Genomic DNA, 21,207 nt, shown 5'->3' with positions numbered 1-21,207 from the left:
CACACTATCACCACTGGTATAGTGAGCAACACTCAAACACTGAATTACGGCTTGGCCGTATCCAATCACAAAATGGCGGTCTTTTTCGCACTGATCGCCTGTCGCCTAAAATAACGTCCCTCTCCCACGGAAACTTTGGCCTCACTGATAAGCGCCAATAAAAAACCCAGTCGACACTCGGTCGTCTCACTATGGCTTCACGTTTCAACAGTAATCGATCAATATTTGACCAATTTTCGATTTATCGAATCTAGCTGACTCGCAGCTGATAAACGCCAATTGTACAATCGTTGCGTCACTTTTCTTCGAACACCAATCGACTTTTCGTAGCCGGCAAATGGCGTCACTATTTTCAATCAACGATTTTCGGATAGCAATCAGTCGATCGTTTTTTCACTTCCGGAGGTTCAACCGATCACCAAGCCCGAATCACTTCGCGTTCCAAGTTTTCCGCTCGATAACTTGGTCAAGTATTCCGAAACAAACATCCGGGTCGAAACGGACCAAAAATATGTATATTCTGTTCGGATCAAATGGACTGTATTATCGTTCAAAATAAAAACGCGTCTGTTACGTTTAACAGTCAAAGAACAAGTGATTTATTGGGAGAAAAAATACAATGGTATTGGTATGGAAAGCAAAAAAAACTTGGTATAAATTTCTCTCTATCGGGAAGGGTTGCCGGAACTAACAACCATCACAATATTTTTCAAAAAATGTATGCCCAAGGTTTGGTTTCATCATTTTTTCCTATTTGTTTAAATGGAGATAACGCGCACATTTTTTCTTTGATTCGGAATGTAACATAGAAACTATGAGAATAGGACTAAAAATAATTAATTCTTATCTGTTCATTTAAAACACAGAAGATTTTTGATTTGTATTCGAATTCCATGAACAAATTGTAATTATCCTTTCTAAATTGGGTTCGAGAGCGTTAAAATAATTTTGAAATTTCGACTCTCTGGACATGACACATGTGCCCAGAATGTGTCAATAGAGAACTGTTAAGCTCAAACTCTATTGACACTTTGCTCTACTGAGCAAAGTAGTAAAGGAGCTAGGAAAGGAGATTTGCAGGGAGGTTGCCAAGGAAGCGGGAAGAAGCCCGGTCGCGGATGGGTCCACTGAAAACCTCAGCAGTTCCCAGCAAGAGGAGCAGGTCCCAATCGCAGGAAGAGGTGCACCAAGGGGCATAAAAAAGTGTGGCCTTTTGGAGGCAGCCGACATGGTCGACAAGATGCAGGAGTTTGTGCGAAGCACCAACAACGTGCACACGCACATCAAGACCTGGGTGCCGAAATTGATGGTGCTCCTGCAGAGTGCCGTTAAGGAACGAAAGGAGTTGGTGCGGAAGGCCGAGGCTGCAGAGAAGGACCTGGAGGAAGCAAAATTGATTGCTTCTCAAGGACTTTCGAAGGAGTCCAAGCCAAGAAAAACCGCAAAAAGAGACCGCGACTCCCCCGTCGTGAACGATTCCTCCAAAAAAAGGAGGGGCACGGATTATGAGGATGCCGACGGTGAAAGCAGTGCTGGAGGCTGGCGAATGGTTCGCAATAGGAAGGAGAACGTAAAAAGAAAGGTCGTTATGAAACCAGAACCACCCCCAAAACCCAAACCTCAACGGGTGATATCCAGGGGTGATGCGCTTATCGTGGAAGCGAAAGAAGGCACAATGTATGCGGACTTGTTCCGGAAGTTGCGCGCAGAGCCAAAGTTATCTGCTCTTGGTGAGAGCGTCACCAAAACAAGACGCACCCAAAAAGGCGAACTGCTCTTCGAGCTAAAAAAGGACCCGGCGGTAAAAAGCGCCGACTTCAAGGAGCTTGTCGAAAGCACCCTAGGCGATGAAGCGACTGTCCGAGCGCTATCACAGATCGCGTCCATTGAATGTAAGGACCTTGATGAGTTTACAACTGCAGAGGAGCTCGAGAAAGCTCTCTCCAGCATACCTGGCATGAGCAACGAATCCTACCTACCTAAGGGTCCAGCGCCGATTGACCGGCGCATAGGGCTGAGATAAAAGATCTCCACTGCTGGCGATCCGGAGCCAGCGTCTTCACTTGCTGCCAGCCAAGGTTCTCGTCAACTGTGCGGATTTCAGCGGCTAGACTTCGCCGCCACGAGCTTTTGGGCCTGCCTCTTCTTCGATGCCCATCTGGATTCCAGTCAAGCGCCTCTCTGCAAATCTCGTTTTCATCTCTTCGCAGCGTGTGCCCAATCCATCTCCACTTACGTTCCCGAATCTCGATTTCTAGCGCCTTTTGATGACACCGGCGATGAAGTTCAACGTTGAGCAACGAATCGGTAGCTATAAAATTAAGAAAGGCGTACGGTGGAATGCAGATTGCAACGATTCGCCTCTCACCAACAGCGGCCAACACGCTACTGACGGTAGGAAGTGTAAGAGTAGGGTGGTCAATAGGGCATTTCAGAACCGCACCCAGGATACCGAAGCAGGTGCAACGCTGCTTCAACTGCTGGGATTTTGGTCATCTATCCCGAAGCTGCAACGGACCCGACCGGTCACGATGCTGTCGAAGATGCGGTGAAGAGGGACACTTCTCTCGAGAATGCAAAAAACAGCCGAAATGTATGCTATGCAAGCAGGAGGATGGAAATGTCCACGAAACTGGTGGCTTGGACTGTCCGGTATATATAAAGGCAAAGGCAAGCCAGTAAAACTGGAAATAACCCAGCTAAACCTCAACCATAGCGAGATTGCACAGCTTCTGCTAGAGCAAACGGAAGGCGAAAAGAAGTGTGATGTGGCGCTTTTATCAGAACCATACAGAATCCCGTCTGGAAACGGTAATTGGGCAGCGGACAGGTCTGGCTCAGCTGCTGTCTACGCCACGGGACGTTTTCCTATCCAGGAGATAGTGGTAGATTCTCGGGACGGATTCGTGATTGCCAAAATTAACGGCATCTTTTTCTGTAGCTGCTACGCTCCACCAAGATGGACGATCGTGGAGTTCAACACAATGTTGGACGAACTCACTCACGAACTGATAGGAAAGGTCCCTGTTGTAATAGGAGGAGACTTCAACGCCTGGGCGGTAAACTGGGGTAGTAGGTGCAACAACCCTAGGGGCCACAGTCTACTAGAGTCCTTCGCAAGACTGGAAGTTGAGCTGTGCAACACTGGATCCATCAGCACCTATCGCAAGCATGGATTACCAGACAGAACATCAGTGATCGATATCACCTTTGCGAGTCCATCATTAAAAACTGATATGAATTGGAGAGTGTGTGACGATTATACCCACAGTGATCACCAGGCGATACGCTATAGCGTAGGAAACCGAAATCCGGTGGCAATAAGGCAGCTGCCAGTGCACGAGCGGAGATGGAAGACTAAAGTTTTCGACAAGGAAGTGTGCACCGAAGCTGTATACATGCAGGACTCATCCCAGGTCCATAATGCTGAGCAGCTGACGAAAATGATGGTAGCGGTGTGCGACATGACCATGCCCAGAAGAAATACACCGAAGTGGTGGCGACGACCGGCTTACTGGTGGACTTCAGAAATAGCTGAGCTTCGTACTAGCTGTCTAAAAGCGAGACGACGAGCTCAACGGGCGAGAAATGAAGCCGACAGAGAAACGAAAGGTGCCGTTTACCGAGCAGCCAGGGTGTCACTTAAGCGAGCTATTAAAACAAGCAAAGAAAACTGCTACAGAGCGTTATGCCAGAGCGTAGATGATAACCCATGGGGCCAAGCCTATAGAGTTGCACTGGCGAGATTCAGTGGCCCAAGGTCGCCGACCGAAAAGTGTCCGGAAAAACTGAGAGAGATCGTTGCACATCTTTTCCCGCAGCATGGCCCGACGCAGTGGCCACTTACCCCGTACGACGCGGGTGCCCACGACATCGAGCCAGTAACGAACGAAGAACTCGTGGCTATCGCTAAGAAACTTGCGGTGAATAAGGCCCCTGGTCTGGACGGAATCCCAAATGCAGTGCTGAAGGTGGCGGTACAGACCATTCCGGATACCTTCAGAGTGGTGCTACAAAAGTGTCTCGACGAGGGATCTTTTCCCAATTCGTGGAAAACGGCGAAGTTGGTGCTACTACCGAAACCCGGGAAACCCCCAGGGCATCCATCATCATATAGACCCATTTGTCTGCTGGACACCCTTGGTAAGCTACTGGAGAGGATAATATTAAACAGACTTATTATCTACACAGAAGGCGGAAGTGGACTGTCGGACAGACAGTTCGGTTTTCGGAAAGGGAGATCTACGGTGGACGCCATCCGTATGGTGACAGAGTACGCGAAGCGCGCATATAAAAAGAAGCGAACAGGTGTTCGTCACTGCGCCATTGTGACGATCGACGTTAAGAATGCCTTCAACAATGCCAGCTGGGAAGCGATTGCCAAAGCGCTTCACAGGATGCTTGTTCCCAATACTCTCTGCAGGATAATAGGAAGCTTCTTCGAAAATCGAATCCTGACGTACGAAACCGAAACTGGGATACGATCTACTGCCCTAACAGCGGGTGTTCCACAGGGTTCCATACTCGGTCCTGTGCTTTGGAATGCCATGTATAATGAGGTGTTAACGCTGAAACTACCAGCAGGCGTGCAGATAGTCGGATTTGCTGACGATATCGTGCTCATGATTACCGGCGAAACAATCGAGGAGGTAGAAGACCTTGCAACGGTGTCCGTAGAAAGGGTTGGCATCTGGATGGAGGGAGTTAAGCTTCAGATAGCTCACCATAAAACTGAAGTTCTGCTCGTGACCAATAAAAGAGTTGTGCCGCACATGGAGATTACTGTTGGAGGGCACACGACATCTTCGAAACAGCAGCTGAAATACCTTGGAGTAATGGTCGACCATCGCTTAAGTTTTGGTGCGCATGTCAAATACTGTTGCGAAAGTGCATCGAAAGTCATAGATTCATTGGCCTGGATTATGCCGTACTGCCATGGTCCAAAGAGTAGCAAGAGACGTCTCCTTGCGAGCGTAGCACTGTCGAAACTACGATACGGAGGAGCGGCCTGGAGCTCCGCGATAGAGGTAGAGCGCAGCAGATCCAAATTACGGAGCACACATCGGTTGATAGCCATGCGAGTTTCCTGTGCGTACAGGACCATATCAGCAGATGCAGCTTTTGTCATCGCGGGCATGGTTCCCATCGACATAACTCTGGCGGAGGATATGGAATGTTACAAAGCAAGAGCTGTTAGAGGAGTGCGTAATATTCAACGAGCAGCGTCAATGCTCAAGTGGCAGGAGCAATGGGACGCATCGAACAACGCAAGATGGACGCATAGGCTAATCCCGAGACTTTCAGACTGGGTAAATCGGAAGTATGGAGAGGTCAACTTCTACCTGACGCAGTTCCTTTCGGGTCATGGGTGTTTTAAGCAATACCTTCATCGGTTTAAGCTTATCAGCTCGCCTTATTGCCCGGAATGCGTAGAGACGGAGGAATCGGCAGAACATGCTATCTTTGTCTGCCCCAGGTTCAATTCAAGGCGTCAACAACTTCAAAATTTGAACGCTGAAAACATAGTGAGTGAAATGTGTCGCGACGAACAGTCATGGCGTGCTATAGTCGACGAAATCTCGCAAATCATGCGCGATCTGATAAGGATCAGGAAAGATGATGAACGGAGAGAGCGAGATAGTCAACCAAATTTGACAAGCTAATGAAAGGTCTTGGGCCTCGTATGACACTTCAATTCAAAAGCAACGCGATCTTAGGGCGCGGTATAACCCTAATCTGGACTCATACGTGTGGTGGGACTTAAAAGGTCTCACGTACTCAGCTACGATCTTTCCTGCAGCAAAAGGAAGCGGAGATACCATTCGGGGTGGTCGTGTCGGGATTCTAGCTTGGTAGTTTCTCAATCGGCCATGCCTTGGTGGTTGGAAATCCTGCGGAAGTGGTTGCTGTGACGGGCGCGAGTTACTTTGAAAGCGTTACCTAACCGGCACACGTTTCGAGGTCCCCGGGATAGTGGATGCTGTGACGGGCGTGAGTTATTATGAAAGCGTTACCTAACCGGCACACGTTTCGGGGTCTTCCGTACCAGTCTGAAGTCGACGATAGAGGAAAAGGAGAAGGAGGAAGAAGGATAAAGCAGAACGATGATCAAGGAGAAATTGAGGAAAAATTGAGAAAGAGGAAAAGGGTGAGATGTATAAGTGCATGAGCACAGCCTACCCCTTGATGTAGTATCATAGGGTGAAACCAAGGGGCACATCTGGCACACGAAGCCCAAGGTGGTTTTAGTGGGACGAACCCACACACGGCAGCAAACACCCGGCTGTTATGGTTTGAAGTCAAATTTACATCTTTAAAAAAAAAAAAAATAAAAATAAAAAAAAAAGCTCAAATTTTAATGTGTGTGGAAATTTGTACTCTGATAGTTTCTTTTTTCCCGAAATTCTTGAGTGATACAAATCAATTGAAACCCGCGAAACAACTTGGAAAACAATTTCTTTTGCCACATCTTCGTCAAGCTGATGGGCGCTAATTATAATGGAGTGAGTATGTCATTAAATTTCGATAAACATAAATATCGACAGCATCCCTGGCAGCTAAACCGATCCTTTTCACACGACAAGGCGTTTTGGGCTTCCTCTGCCATCCGAGGACATATAAGGGACCATCATTATAGTTACTTCTTGCATGTCGAAGCTTAAAAGTATTCATTAGGTGAAATAAATTTTCCTCTATTAAGTCATCTAGAGTTTCGTTTGTTCCTTTTTTTGGGTAATAATCGATTATCGTAGTCTCTCTTTTTTCCAGACTGCCTTCTTACTAAAGTTTGAAAGGGACCCTGCACATTAATGGGTTAGTTCCAACAAGCATCGTTTATCTTAAAAGATGTTGCTCAGAAGCATCTTTCTTCTACAAGTTCAAAACTTGCATACTGAAAATGTTTTCGTAGATTCATATTATAAAATAATCTGTGATACATCATCAAATAACAATAATGAAATCTTTCCCAACGACAACTAAAAACCCTTTCTCCAGTAAACTCATTTTATATCTTTCTCCACGCTAAATAGCTTCATTAGCAGAGAACCAGAAAAGTCGCCTTTTGGGCTTCGACAAAAATTAATCCATTGCACTGGTCAGCGATCAAAATAAAAAAAAAATATTAAAAAAAACTCCCAAGAAGAAGGAATTCGCCCGCCAGAAATCCCCAGGGATGTTTGTTTGCTGGTTGCATTCGCATAATCCTGCGCAGCCCAGAAAGCCGCCAGGCCGCATCGAGTCGAGTCCGAGAGCACTCTGGGAAATGAAATGAATCGTGAAATTTTGCCGGCGTAATTACCGGGGACCGCATTTATTCGGACGTCTCTGACAGAAAGCTGGGCAGCTGTCAGTTCGCTTTATTGTGATAGGCAATCAACAACCGAACAACAACAACCGGGGGTCTCTGTCTGTGCAATTCCTGGGGTCCTGCAGCCTGGACGAGGATATGTTATGGCCGCGCTCGATGTTTACTTTAGGTTTTGTTTTTGTTTTTCCCCTCTCTCTCTCTCGTTTTATTCCCTGGAACCTGGAAGACTGCAAGCGCGTGTGTGGTCCAGTTGGTTTGTTTGTCGGCACCTGAGCCAGATGAAGACATTGCAAATGGGGAGGTAATTTGAATTTATGTGCCAATCAAACCGGTGAGCTTTCCGTTCCTTGGACAAAGGTGGTTTAAATATAATTTAAAAAAATGTTCGTAAAGAACTTTGAATAATTAATTCATATGTACAATGAAAATTTTTGAGAACAAATATGAATGATTCTGGTATCATGCACCAACGAGTAAGGTGCATCATTTCTAAACTTACTTACTTAATGATCCCTGTCGATTGTCCGGCTCCCGTGATGAAAAACCTCTACTATTGACAATCCGGAGCCAGCGAGTACATTTTGGTCCCAGTTAAGGTTCTCGTCGACAGTTCGGATTTCGGCGGCTAAGCTGCGCCGCCATGAGCTTTTGGGTCTGCCTCTCCTGCGATGTCCTTCTGGATTTCATTTAAGCGCCTCTCTGCAAATCTCGTTTTCATCTCTTCGCAACATGTGCCCAATCCATCTTCACTAACGTTCTTGAAATTCGATTTCAAGCGGCTTTCGATGACACCAGCGATCCAAGCGCGGATGATATTCCTCGGGCTGCGATTCACAAATACTTGAAGTTTTCGCGTCGTTACCGCCTATGTGCACCAAGCGTCGAATCTGTAGGGGAGAGTGGGGATACTTGATCCCCTTTTCTTATTAACAACAAATTAGCAATTCGCCGTCTTTGACATTTTCTGACAGCTTGTAACTTCAAGTTTCTATGCTCCAAAAATTAGAACGATACTTGAAGCCGTTGATGAACTAGAAGCATTTTCGTGGGAGTAAAAAAATTGCGATTTTTCTGAAGTTAGGGGAGACTTGATCCCCTATTGAAGGAGACTTGATCTTTTATTCAGGAAGCCCTAACCCTTGTATAAAAATCAAACAAAACCCCAAGATAGAATGTTAATTGACTATTTTGGTCATGTTTGTTCTCATTTAACAATTTATAGCAGAAAATTCTATAACTTTGTCTCAACGCTAATATTATTGCATACTTACAGGCGCTATTTTTTATAACTAAGAGAAAATCAATTATTGTTGCTCTTTTCTTCAGATAATTGTTTGATAAATATTAGTTTTTGGATAAATATTAGTAATTTCGTAATCAGCAATCATAACGATCAATTCAGAAAAAAAATATGCCGTTTGGAAGGGGGATCAATTGTACCCAACTCTAGGGGATCAATTGTACCCATAATCAACATTTTAGAAAACTTTTTCTGAAAAAAGTTGAGAGTTTTCATTGCTTTGAAAATATGGAATTATGAAGTTCATTTTACGCTCGAACGATTGATAAATTGGAACAAATATTTTTTTCATAATTTTCCCATGTAAGGAACATTTTAAAGTGATGAAAAAAGATCTTCAAGTTACATTTTGTGAAATTTTTCAAACAAAGTTCAATTACTCAAACAATTATTTTGTTAAAATTTTTTAAACTGCAAGCATTGTTATTTTGCTCATTTTGGCACATTTTTCTAGAACATTTGATCTTTGTAAGACATTCCAGTTTCGAGATATAGCTAAGGAATCAAGTATCCCCAGGGATCAAGTATCCTCATTCTCCCCTACTGTTGTACGGATTTGACGTTTGAGTTGAAGATTCAAATTTTGGTTCGTTGCAGGATCTGACGTGAGGCCCAGATGTTTCCGAGACTTGCAAAAGCAAATCGAGCACTTCTGATCAGGTTTTCGATGTCTTTCTTGGTACCACCATCAGGCGTTATTTGGCTACCAAGGTACTGGAAGCACTCCACTTTCTCAACTTGTTGCCCTGCTACCATGAAACTGGAGAGATTTCCTGTGTTGATCTCCATCGACTTGATCTTTCCGACATAGACTTCGAGACCTGCTGCCTGGAGCTTTCTATGAGGTCGTCGAGTTTGTTCCTCATATCCGGTTTCCATTGGGCGAAAACAATATCGTCAGCCAGGTCAAGGTCGTTTAGTTGCTGCATTATTGAAGGACTCCACGGCAATACTCGGTTCGATGCACAGTCGATCAATCCAGTCAGAATCTCATCCATTACGATGAGAAAAATTAACGGTGAAAAAATACATCCATATCTCACTCCATTAGTTACCGAGAAAATGCCTCTTACTGTGCTTCGATGAGATGGACTAGTTTCTCTTGGTCTCCTCTACGTTTAAATGCAGCCCTCCACACATGATCGTCCGGATCGGAATCCAGCTTGTTGCCGTCGGAGTGTAGCGTAGATTTTCTCCTGGACCCTGTTCAGGATCACTTTGCAGAGTACTTTGAGAATTGTACAGATCAAAGTTATGTTACGCCAGTTACCCCACTAGGTCAGGTCTCCTTTCATCGGGACCTTTACGAGGATATCCTGCATCCAGTCGGCCGGGAATGTTTCAGTATCCCAGATGTCAGCGAAAAGACGGTACAACATTTGTGCTGTCAAGGCAAGGTCTTCATTGAGCATCTCAGTAGGAATTGAACCGATTCCAAGGATTTCATGTTCTTGATTGCTACTTCTATTTCAGCCAGTGAGGGCGCTTCCAAGTTGACGCCATTGATGCGACTGACTGTTGGCGCTTCGAGCTGCGAGTTTTGTTGGCCATCGCTATTTATGACTCGGGAAAGTCGTTCTAAATGCTCAGTAAAACGCTTGAGCTGACCTGTTCGGTCTTTTAGCGGCATTCCAGCATTAGTCCTTCACCACTAAGGCGGCGAGAAATGTCATAAAGTAATCGGATATCTCCATTGGCGGCGGCTCTTTTTCCCTCCCTCGGATAGGGAGTTTGTGCAGGCTCTCTTGTCTCGTCTACAAGCTCGTTTAACTGCCTTTTCCAGCTTCGCATATCGTAAGGGTGCGGCTGCTTTGGCTGACCCGGTACATGTCTTCCACAAACTTTACCGAGAATAACATGGCTCGTCGCGATAAAGCCATTCTTGATTCCACACTACTGTTCTTCGACAGTTCCGTTTGTCGGCAATTCCGAGGCTTGGGATTCAACCTGTTCAACGTATGCCCTTATCACATCTGGATTCTCCAACCGGCGGATGTCGTATAGACATCCGACTTTCTCCTCTCGCCGCTAAACACGGGCGATTCTCAGTCTTATCTCACCAAATACGAGGTGATGGTCAGATGCAATGTCTGCGGTTCGTTACTTTCGGACATCAAGAAGGCTCCTTCTCCATTTTCGGCTGATGCAGATGTGGTCAATTTTATTTTTTGTTTAACCATCTCGGAGTACCCAAGTGATCTTATGTGCTGTCGATGCGAGAAGAATGATCCTCCGATCACCATGTTGTTGTTGCCACAAAACTCTACAAACAACTCTCCGTTTTCGCTCATCTGTCCTAGGCCATGGCACCCTATGATGCGCTAAAAGTCCTGATTATTGGAGCCAATCTTTGCGTTGATGTCGCCTAAGTGGATTTGAATGTCACCCTTTGGAATTTTCTCAACCACGCTGTTCAATTCACTGTAAAAATGCTCTTTCTCCTGCAAATCGGCAACATCAGTAGGCGAATAACATTGGACCATTGTAAGGTTTCCAGCCCGTGTTTTGAATCTGGCTACGATTATTCATTTGTTTATCGGTTCTCATCTTACGTAATAAATAGGGTTTATAATTTATACACAATTTTACGGCGGGTCTAAATAAGACTTATCGGCTATACTCTCTTTTCGGGGCTCTTACGCTTGATTTGGGATTTTTTGTTGGCCTGGAGGCGTTTGGGGACCGCCGGTAATGGCAGCTGGAAACCGGAATACCTCTTAGGTCACTGAGGCGTTTCTTTAGCGGTTCTTGGTGTTTCCTGAATCTCACTGGACCACAAGATTTGCTCTCGGACACTACACGTGCTCTCACTATAGCCACTAAAATTCCAGGTCTAGGCTCCTTTGGTGCTCGAGAAACCGCGACCGAACCGAGTTTTGCGACAACGGGTTAAAGGTGCTACCGTTACGGGCGAATTCCGGAGTCGTCGCGGCATGTTTTTTTTTAATTCGGAGCCTGTCGGACCTTGAGCGGGTTCACGAACTAACACGTCCTGGCTCTTCGGTAGTGGCAGGCAAGAGACTAGCGTAGCTCCGTTTTTTCTTCCCTTTTTGGTGTTTTTTTTTTTGTGTTGGGAGTTCGCAAACTCCATCCGAGACGCAAACTCCAAGATGTTGTGGAGTGCGTTTTCCCACACAGTGGATCCCAAGCGTGGTGAACCGCCCCTTTTTTACCCCTAGCCTCTACGCTCTTATTAACTTTATTTAATGGGACATGATATTTTTATGTTACATCTATGAGGGCCCATGGGCCTGTGAGCTCAATGGGAAACCAAATCCTCGTTCCCAAGTAGCGTGTTCTCTTCGTATGCCAGATTAAAGCTTAGTTCTTTTAGAAATGGGACAGTTACGAATGCGTGTATCTCAAAAACCATTCGTTTGATCGAAATGCTTTCTATGAAGAATATGAAGGTAATCTTATGATAATTCATGAATTAATTGAAGAAAAATTATTTATTGTTTTTGTGAGAAAAATTTCTACTTTACTCTTGGTATCTACCATCGGTCGGCGCACACTTGTTTCAGTCAAGATATTGAACATTTTTTCCCACGAATACTTCGTCTAATCTGTATTTTAGGTGGCTGCATTCTCCTCCTTCAATTCCTGCTAGTTTTTGGTCCATTGCTTCTCTTTTTCAAGAAACTAAGTGCATTTCAGTGGATTCAGTTTTTACGAAATTAACAAAACTTGATAAGTTTAGAGCCTTCTAAAAGCGCTTCTAATGGAATTTGTGCTGGAAAAATCTGTCAATAACGAAGTAAAACCAGCATGAGATTGAACTTAAAGTATAATTGGTTAGTATAGATCGTAGGATGCGAAGGGTACATACAAGATTACTCTTTTTCGATTTTTTTAAAATGGCGAAAAGCTAAGATTTCGTTTTGAAAATTGTTGTATTTTTCCACAGGAGCAGAATTTTGGCAAATTATCATATTTTTTACAAAACAACCAAAAAATACAAACTTTAATCTGCTGGGGACTTTGCCACGAGCAGACATGTTATAGGAGTCAAACGCTGGAATTTGTTTGATTTAGGGTATTTCATAAGTTTTGTCGTTCATCAGAAATCATCTGTCTCATAGCCTCGGTGCGGGCTATACAGCTTGCGAGCTCTGGAACTAGCAAAAACTTGCTGTTTGAGGTTAGGTTTGAATGACTCATAATCAGGCCGCAACACTTACGGGTTATAAGAGTACTTTTTTTTTTGACATTTCAGAGATTTACACTTGTATATCCGATAACCAGTAAATGAGCTATCGGCAAAAGAAAGTGTCCCATTTCTAAAAGAACTAAGCTTTAAAGAAGTACTTGCGAGGTCTGTGTCTTGTGTTCTCCAGTGTTAGGCCTATGGACTTCGCTCAGTCCCAATATCTCTAGCTTGAGGCAGCTAGCTTCTCTAGCAAGTTGAGTCAGCTTATCTGACTGGGCAAGAACCGCCCCTGACCTGGAGAACGGGCGCGTGTGGCCACCTTTTCAGTCTGCATGCGACCAAAGCATCCACTGGGGTTGGGTACCCGATCTCCGCTTAGGTTATACGCATCCCAGCTGGTACCACGGAGAGATTGAGATAGGAGTTCTGAATAAAAGGTGATATGATCACTCTGGGGTCTTGTGTTGTACATTATTCACCATTCGCCAGTCTTTTGGCCATTTTTTTATTCCGGATTTGGCTATGGAACCGTCCGAATAAAAAAACGACTTTCGGGTTTAGAGTTATTCCATACGTAGGTATTTATGCGTGAGAACGAGCGCAATGTTTACATGCAGCTGTGATTTTGTTTTCCCTTCTGGATTTCTTCACTCGGTTCTTCATCATCCGGATTGCCCTGGATCCGGACCCCGTGTCCGGATTGCACTGGACAGCAGATAGTACGATTTTGCTTGGCTGGCAGGTTCAAAATCGCGGCAATAATCATTTTCCCGTTCATTATTTCAACTGTTTTGCTTTCAAAAACAGCTGTTTAATGTTTTGACGACAACGTTGAGAGTATTGGTGAACTTCTCGCAAAACTGACTTTCTTCTCAGGGCGACTCCGTCCGGTTTTCGAGCGAACCTAGGTTGCCTCTAGAGCAATAAATGAGCACGATGACAGCAGTTAGAGCGAACCTAGGTTGCCTCTGGTTTGTCTCCAGGTAAAAAAAAATACGGTATTTGATATCGCTCGGCTGCTTCTAAACGGCTGGTATTATATATGTATATCACGAAAATACTTAGGCTCGATAAACACAGTCATTTGGCTTGTTCGATGTTGCCTTTAGAGTGAACTTTTTTTCGTCCGAAAAAAAAGACGTGACCTGCGTGCGTCTTCAGCAGAAACCGAGCTCTACATATGAGCCGTCATCAATCACCAAGGGGAAATACTTGAACTCAAGTACTAAGTTTGTAATTTAACCTTTTTATAGAAGATATTGAAATTAATTCCCGTGAGAAATCAAAAATGGATTGAGTTTAAACAAAGTGAATCATTTTCACGTTGCCACCCATCATCTTTTAACAAATGCTATGACCAGTATCACGATGCAGTATACATACTGCAGTACCTACATATACCCAGAATTTCTTGGGGTTCTTGAGGATTGTACATTTGGATCCTTTGAAAAACTTTCGCCTGACTTAAGCGATCGCTCCCATAAACCTCCTTGATGAATCAAAGGATTTTTTCCTTATCACTCGAGAGCAAACATAAACTTCTGAGCGTAAAGTAAAACAAAGTTGAGTTAAGTTAATCTCGGTAGTTCCTTATTATTATTATTATTTTTTATTTCTGCTTTTTTCTTAAGGGAAAAGCCAGTTGAAGTTAAGTTATATTAAAACCTATTCTTCAATTGGCATAAAAACCCTTCAAATCAGTTTTACAATCATTTTACAATAGTTTTTCAGTTAGGCAGATACAATCCCAGTGAGATGTACTCTTTTAAGGGATTGCTTTTGGCGGTTTGTAACTTAGCTATCAGTTATCACTTTACATTAAACAAAATATGTAAAAGGAAATGTGTTTCTCTTTATATGCTGCGTGATTCTGGTGCATGTTGATTTGGTGGGCGGGCGGTTGGCGGTGGAGGGTGGCTGGCGAGGTGTGGCGGTGGCTAGGGGAGGCGGAAGAGAAGAGCAAAGAAAATTTTATGTAAGATATGAGTTTATCTTTCTTTTGAAGTTCAGCTTCAGGAGTTTTTTGAAATTCTCGATGGTGTGACAGTTGAGAAGCGGTGTGGGCAGGTGATTGTACAGTTTTGCACCGATGAACGATAATTTCCGGCGTCCGAATTCGTTGCTTGTTCGCGATAGAATGAAGGTAACGGCTCTTCTTGATGATCTTGCGTTCAATGAAGTTTGTAGGGTCGAGCTCCGGTACTGACTAGGATAAGTCACAATTTTCCGAACGTGTAGTAAGATCTGGAGCTCATACAGCGCACTTATTGGAAGAAAGGAATCTGTTTCGTTTGCATAGAGGAGGCGCGTTGGATACAAGTATGGTTTGCGCAATACGGCTTTAATACAGCGATTCTGAATGACTTGAAGTTCTCGTAGAGTTGATTTACTAGCAGCTCCCCAACAGGAAACAAGGTAGCTCAGCCGTGAGTGTACCATGGCAAAGTATATTTTCTTCAGACAAACTTCAGGAACGAAAGCAGAAATTTTCCTGAGCAGTCCACAAAACGCACTTAGTTTTCCTTTCAACGATGTGATATGGGCAGACCATGACATGGTGGAATCTAAAACCAATCCGAGAAACGGATATTCCTTGACCTCTTCAATAATGCGGTCTCCGACTTGTACGGGATCGTGGGGTGGCAATGCACACCTTGGAGATCGGATGAACATGTGTTTCGTTTTGGAAAGATTCAGGGATAGAAGATTGGATTCAAAATATTGTTTCAGCTGCAAAATGTCGTACTCCATTTTTAACCTTATTTCATTGCAGTTTGCACCACGATAAAATACTGAGGTGTCGTCAGCAAATAAACGAAGTTTCCCGTAAAGGTGCAATTTTGCCAGGTCGTTGATGAATAATATGAAAAGTATTGGACCTAGGTTACTACCTTGAGGTACTCCGGTGGAAATGTGCCCAAGGGAACTCCTCTTGTCGTCGATCGTGGTATATTGCAGTCGTTCGGATAAGTAGCTTGATATTAAGTCGTTTGCGACTCCTCTTATACCCAATAAATCTAATTTTTGTACTAGAATATCATGATCAATAGAATCGAACGCTTTTTTCAAGTCGATGAAGAGTGCACCTACAAGCTCCTTTTTGTCTAGGGAGTCGTATATGTCCTGGATCAACTCAGAAGTTGCCGTTTGAGTGCTGGAACCTTGGCGAAATCCGTATTGACAGGAATAGATAAGATCATATGTTTTTGTAAAATCTTCCAACCGTTGAACTACCAATTTTTCAATCAATTTATCAAGGACAGATAAACATGAAATCGGTATTTAATTGTTTACATCAGTAGAACTGCCTGATTTGAACACAGGAACCACACGAGCAGTCTTTAAACAGGATGGGTAAACTCCGGTGCGTATTATCTCATTGAAAATATCACAAATTAATGGGGCGAAAATTTGGTGCTCTTGTTTGATAAAAGCTGCTGGAATGTTGTCAGGACCTGTTGCTTTTTTGCTACTCAGATCTTTGATCAGCAAAATTATTTCGGAATTGGTGGCTGGCTGGAGGAAGATGCTACGATGATTTGGAGTGATTGTACCGAATTTACGAAAATTTCTATCGCTATCTAAACTAGCCGTTAGATTGGGACCCACGTTACAGAAGTGGTCGTTGAATATTTCACAAATTTGATTAGTATCGGTGAAAGTGGTTCCGTCCACTATAAGTTTCGTTGGATTTCCGTTGCGTTGGTTACGTCCTAAAACTTTGTTTATGTTCACCCATGTTTTGCGTGGAGAACAATTTAGGAGCAGTTTTTCGTAATAATCGCGTTTACACTCTGCTTTCTTTTTTGTAGATGTTTTGAAACGTGAGTAAGAAGCTCGGATATCGTTTGATCATTAGGGAACCTTTTTAGCCTCTTGAGAGTTTTTTCCTTTAGTCGCACCCACCACCATAGATCAAATGTCATCCGAGGACACGAATCTTTAAGTTTGGCATTAACTTTTTTATGTTTGGTACATTGGGCTATCAATGAATTATAGGTGTTAATAACGTGAAGGAGTTTTGCATTTGCATCTAAATTGGTGGGAATTGTACTCATCGAATTACGGAACAGGTTGCTTAGTTTATTGTGATCTATTATCTTTTTAACAAGCGTTGTAGAACTTCGTTTGCAATGCAGCTCTAGTACGGAAGAAATCATACAATGATCACTCAGATCGGTGTCTATCGTTTCATTTTGAACAGTGTTTGCGATTCGTAAAGAGCAGATAACGTGATCTAAATTGTTCTCGCTAGCAGGTCGTGTTGTATAAGTGTTTGTTACCATAGCATTGTATGAAGAAAGCAGTCTCAATTATTCGGAGACAACATTGTTTGATGGCATGTTTACAGGAATATTCATATCACCAAATATTGCGAAATCCTTTTCGCTTTTCAATCCAGATAAGATAGTTTCAAGTTCGGACAAAAATCTTCTAGCTTCAAACGATGGGGGTCTGTAAATCGCATGCAAGTGTAATGGTCTCGTGTGCGTATGCAGCTGCCAATGGATGTGATGAAAACCGTCCAGAACTCGATTTTGAATAATAAGTGCATCAAGATCAGTGTGAATGAAAACAGCAAGACCACCATGAGATTCATTTCGACAGGAAAAATAACTCCGATAACCATCTAGACTGTACAGACAAGTTCTCTCAGGTTTAATCCACGTTTCAGACAGGATTACAATATCTATTCTTCTCGCATACCTTTTAAGAATATCTTTTACGCAGACGAATTTGGGAAGATCATTCAAGCCTCGAATGTTCAATTGAAGAATTTGTAGACCCATTTTGTTATCAATATTGATTTTATTATTTATCCAATTTTGTATACAGTGATGTTGAATTTTTTTTATAGTAGTGTTAGACATAAGGGAAAATGATTAAAATATTCGAAGAAATATCGATGTTGCGAAGAATCATCATTTATTAACGCTTTGCTGCCGGATAGCCATGAGGACTAAAGCTTAGTTCTTTTAGAAATGGGACACTTTCATTTGCTAATAGCTCGTTAACTAGTTATTGGATATTAAAAATTTTGACAGCATTTTGTTGCCTGTAAAAAGTACTATTCGACCTATTTTTTTCAAAATTTAAAATTTACTCGTTTTTGAGATATGTACGATGCAAGAGAAAAAGAAAAAAATAATTTTGCACAGTTTCCTTTAAAATTCGTCATTATCAAATTGATAGCTGACAAAACCGTTGATTATTCAAAGAATTACTGAGTTTTTGTGGTGGATAAGTATGCAAACACTGTCAATAATGTCCACAAAGTTCAAATCAAGTATTGGAGTGAAGCACATGATCGGCAACAACGGTTAAGGGTCATCAAGGAAGTCAAGTCTCATACCAGCCTTTTTAATTTTCAATAAACGAAAAACTAAGGGTAGATCGCTGAAATGTCCAAAACAATTTTCTCCGATAAGCTGAAAGTGTTGCCTAGTGATGACTCATTGAAACCCAACCTCAAACAACCATTTTTTGATAGTTCCAAAGCTCTTAAGCTGTTAAACCGGTACAAAAAAAAAACGTTAAAAAATGTGATCAAAAATAATCAAATTTGTTCATTTCGAAACAACTGTATATTCACTGAAATGCTTCCAGTTTCTTTTAAAAGAGAAGTATTGGACCGAAAAGTATCAGAAATTGAAGAAGGAAGGTGAAGCCACCTAAAATATAGATTTTACGAAGTATAAGTTGAAGAAACTGATCAATACCATGACTGAGAAAAGTGTGCGCCGGCCAATGGGAGATACCAAAAATAAAGTAGAAATTTCCTTAACAAAAAACAGTAAATATTTTTTTTCAAATTTTTTCATGAAAGATCATAACATTACCTTCATTTTCTTCATAGAAACTATTTCGTTCAAACGAATAGTTTTTGAGATACAGGCATTCGTAACTGTCCCATTTCTAAAAGAACTAAGCTTTAATGAGGAGTTGATGGTGATCCGGATGAGCCACTAGAAATATCCAGTTGCCGCCTGTTAGTAGAACGTTCCAATTTTGAGAGATCATTCTGGCATCGCACGACCTCAATTTTGGATCCATCGGATTTCTTAGCAAGGATGACTCCGTTTCGACCAGGCCAAATGTATTTGAAATCAACTTCAGCTTGTTTTTCACGAGCTGTCTTGAGCAGGTTGATTCCATAGGATGTTAGGTCGTCCCGTAAGATAATTTTCCTGGCAATTGTGGATTCGTAACCTATTGCCGATAACAATAATTGCCCGTGAGCCTTTTTCTTCTCAAACAGTTCTTCCTTCAATTTCTCACTTGCAAAAACAACGCGGATCGGGATGGTTTTGTTTTTTCCGTTGTCTGTATCTTCCTTTGAAATCAAACGCTTACAGTCCGTAATAGCATTGGGGGGGAGATCGTAACCAACAGCGCTAGCAATCAGTCCAACTAATTGATTAAGATTTTCGTTTGCTTTAAAAGGAACACCCAGAATTACTGCGTTCGTCGATAATGCCAAACGATTAATCCGATCGACTTCCAGCTCCAGGTTAGACACAGTTTCTTCAATTTTTCGCTGGTCACTTTGCAGAGTAAAGACATCCTTTTTCATTTTGTTTTGATTCACTTTCAGCTCCTGAATTTCAGACAAAATACCGTCCAGTTTGGTAGAGACGAAATCCTGCGACTTTTCAATCTCTTTGACCGTATTTCGAACTTCGGTAAGTTCGGATTTTGTTTCGCGAATCTCAGTCAGCACAGTACGTAGCTCTTTAAGCACACGGGACTCCTCGTCGTTGCTTTTCGATGTAGCTGCATGTAAGTTCCGGCATTCCAGCGAGCAGTAAAACGGTTGTTTGCGAAGCTTACGGATGGCTTCGCCTGCCAAGTTCCGACACTTGAAATGCTCAGACTTGTAGCAGTACAAACATTCGATCACTTTGCTGGGATCCTTCTCCGGTTTCGAGCAAATCGCGCACAAAACAGATTCCACTTCGGACATACTCAACTTCTGGTAGGTAGAAAACAAAACAATCAACACTAGATATGAGCTTGCTGCACTTCTTCGGTGCTGAATCGACCGCAGCATCTATACAGGTTATTGACAGTATAGCGCGAACGTGGAAAGAATAAGATAAACGATAGCACCGACCTGCAATTTTCGGCTTAGTACAACCTGATTAGGTGTTCCGTGGGTATGTAGTGGGTAAGAAAACACCTGCTCCGAGGCTTCGTGTTCCGGTATTTCCTGCAGACACCTTCAAATCTAGTATTTTAATGCTTTTCCTTATTTTTTCGATGAAATTATTAACACCAATTTTAAAACTTGGTAATACCTACGTCCATTTTCCCTCTGAAACTTAAACCCTTCTGTCTGTTTATCATCGAAAGGACAAAAAGCTCTGAGCGCGGCGATGTAACGAAGACATTTTTCTTTTCTCCTCGCTTGGACAGACATTGGTCCTCATCATCTCTCGAGTGAGTCCCTTGAGGGGGCTTGAAAGCCCGGCGCGCAATTAAATCATTATTTCAATTTCTTCCTCTGACTTTTCTTCTGCTTCCATCATTTTCCATCCCGGAGGCCGAATTTAGTATGGCTTATGTGCTGCTGTACACATCCCTTTCGGGCTCTCTGGCTTTTTGGCCTAATTGCGTGGCCACCAGCTCTCGATATGAAACTTTTAAGAAAAAACTCACCGAAGCGAAAGGATATATCTGGCCTGGACTCATACGACTTTACCACGCATCCACGGCATCCATTGAGCAGCAATGAAAGAAATTGAAGACTCGAAGCGAAACGCGGTGGCTTCACTGCAATTTACGATTCAACACATTCCGGCGGCCTCGGTCCCTGCCTTGGATTCGATTCGACTCGACTCGGGATAAAAACAGGAACCCAACAACTCAACCTGTGGCAGGAGAAAAACATGAAATAATTAAGCCAATTGATAATCGTAATTGGTACCCGTGAGTGAGTCAACGTGGCGACTCACTTTTATGATGATTATAATGTTGATGATGATGATCGCGATCAACGTTCGGGCAAAAGTAAATATGCCATATAACATAATTTATTATGATGAACCTATTCCGAATGATCTTTGGGCTTGTGATTACGGACCGCTGGCTGACTTTTGGTTTCGAGCCATCCTACTTTTGATTGATTTTGTTTCGGTTCGAGAAAATGTACTTCAAGGTTATGGTCGAGATTGAAGATGATAGCAACACGTTGATTGTAGATTGAGTAGTTTTACTGCACTCGGTACAATTGTGTTATTTTCGACTGAAATATAAAATAGATTCCACCTTGTAGATCTAAAGCTTAGTTCTTTTAGAAATGGGACAGTTACGAATGCGTGTATCTCAAAAACCTTTCGTTTGATCTAAATACTTTCTATGAAGGAAATGAAGGTTATTTTATGATAATTCATGAAAAAATTTGAAAAAAATTATTTATCGTTTTTTTGGAAGAATAAATTCTACTTT

The 21,207-nt window shown here is 42.7% G+C and overlaps 1 protein-coding gene across 1 annotated transcript; it reads right to left on the bottom strand.

Annotated features, from left to right (window-relative positions):
- Positions 1-18,691: 18,691 nt before the first annotated feature.
- Positions 18,692-19,723, bottom strand: LOC129761058 (uncharacterized). Its single transcript, XM_055758761.1, has one exon. The coding sequence runs from the start codon at positions 19,721-19,723 to the stop codon at positions 18,692-18,694; it is 1,032 nt and encodes a 343-aa protein (XP_055614736.1).
- Between the last annotated feature and the right edge of the window lie 1,484 nt (positions 19,724-21,207).

This window comes from Uranotaenia lowii, chromosome 1 (genome assembly GCF_029784155.1).
Source record: "Uranotaenia lowii strain MFRU-FL chromosome 1, ASM2978415v1, whole genome shotgun sequence".
Classification (NCBI taxonomy): Eukaryota; Metazoa; Arthropoda; class Insecta; order Diptera; family Culicidae; genus Uranotaenia; species Uranotaenia lowii.
This window is presented reverse-complemented; position numbering and strand designations above follow the sequence as displayed.

What these genes read in the sequence shown, in the direction of transcription:
- LOC129761058 (XM_055758761.1), bottom strand. Translation starts at nt 19,723, where the DNA reads ATGTCCGAAGTGGAATCTGTTTTGTGCGCGATTTGCTCGAAACCGGAG.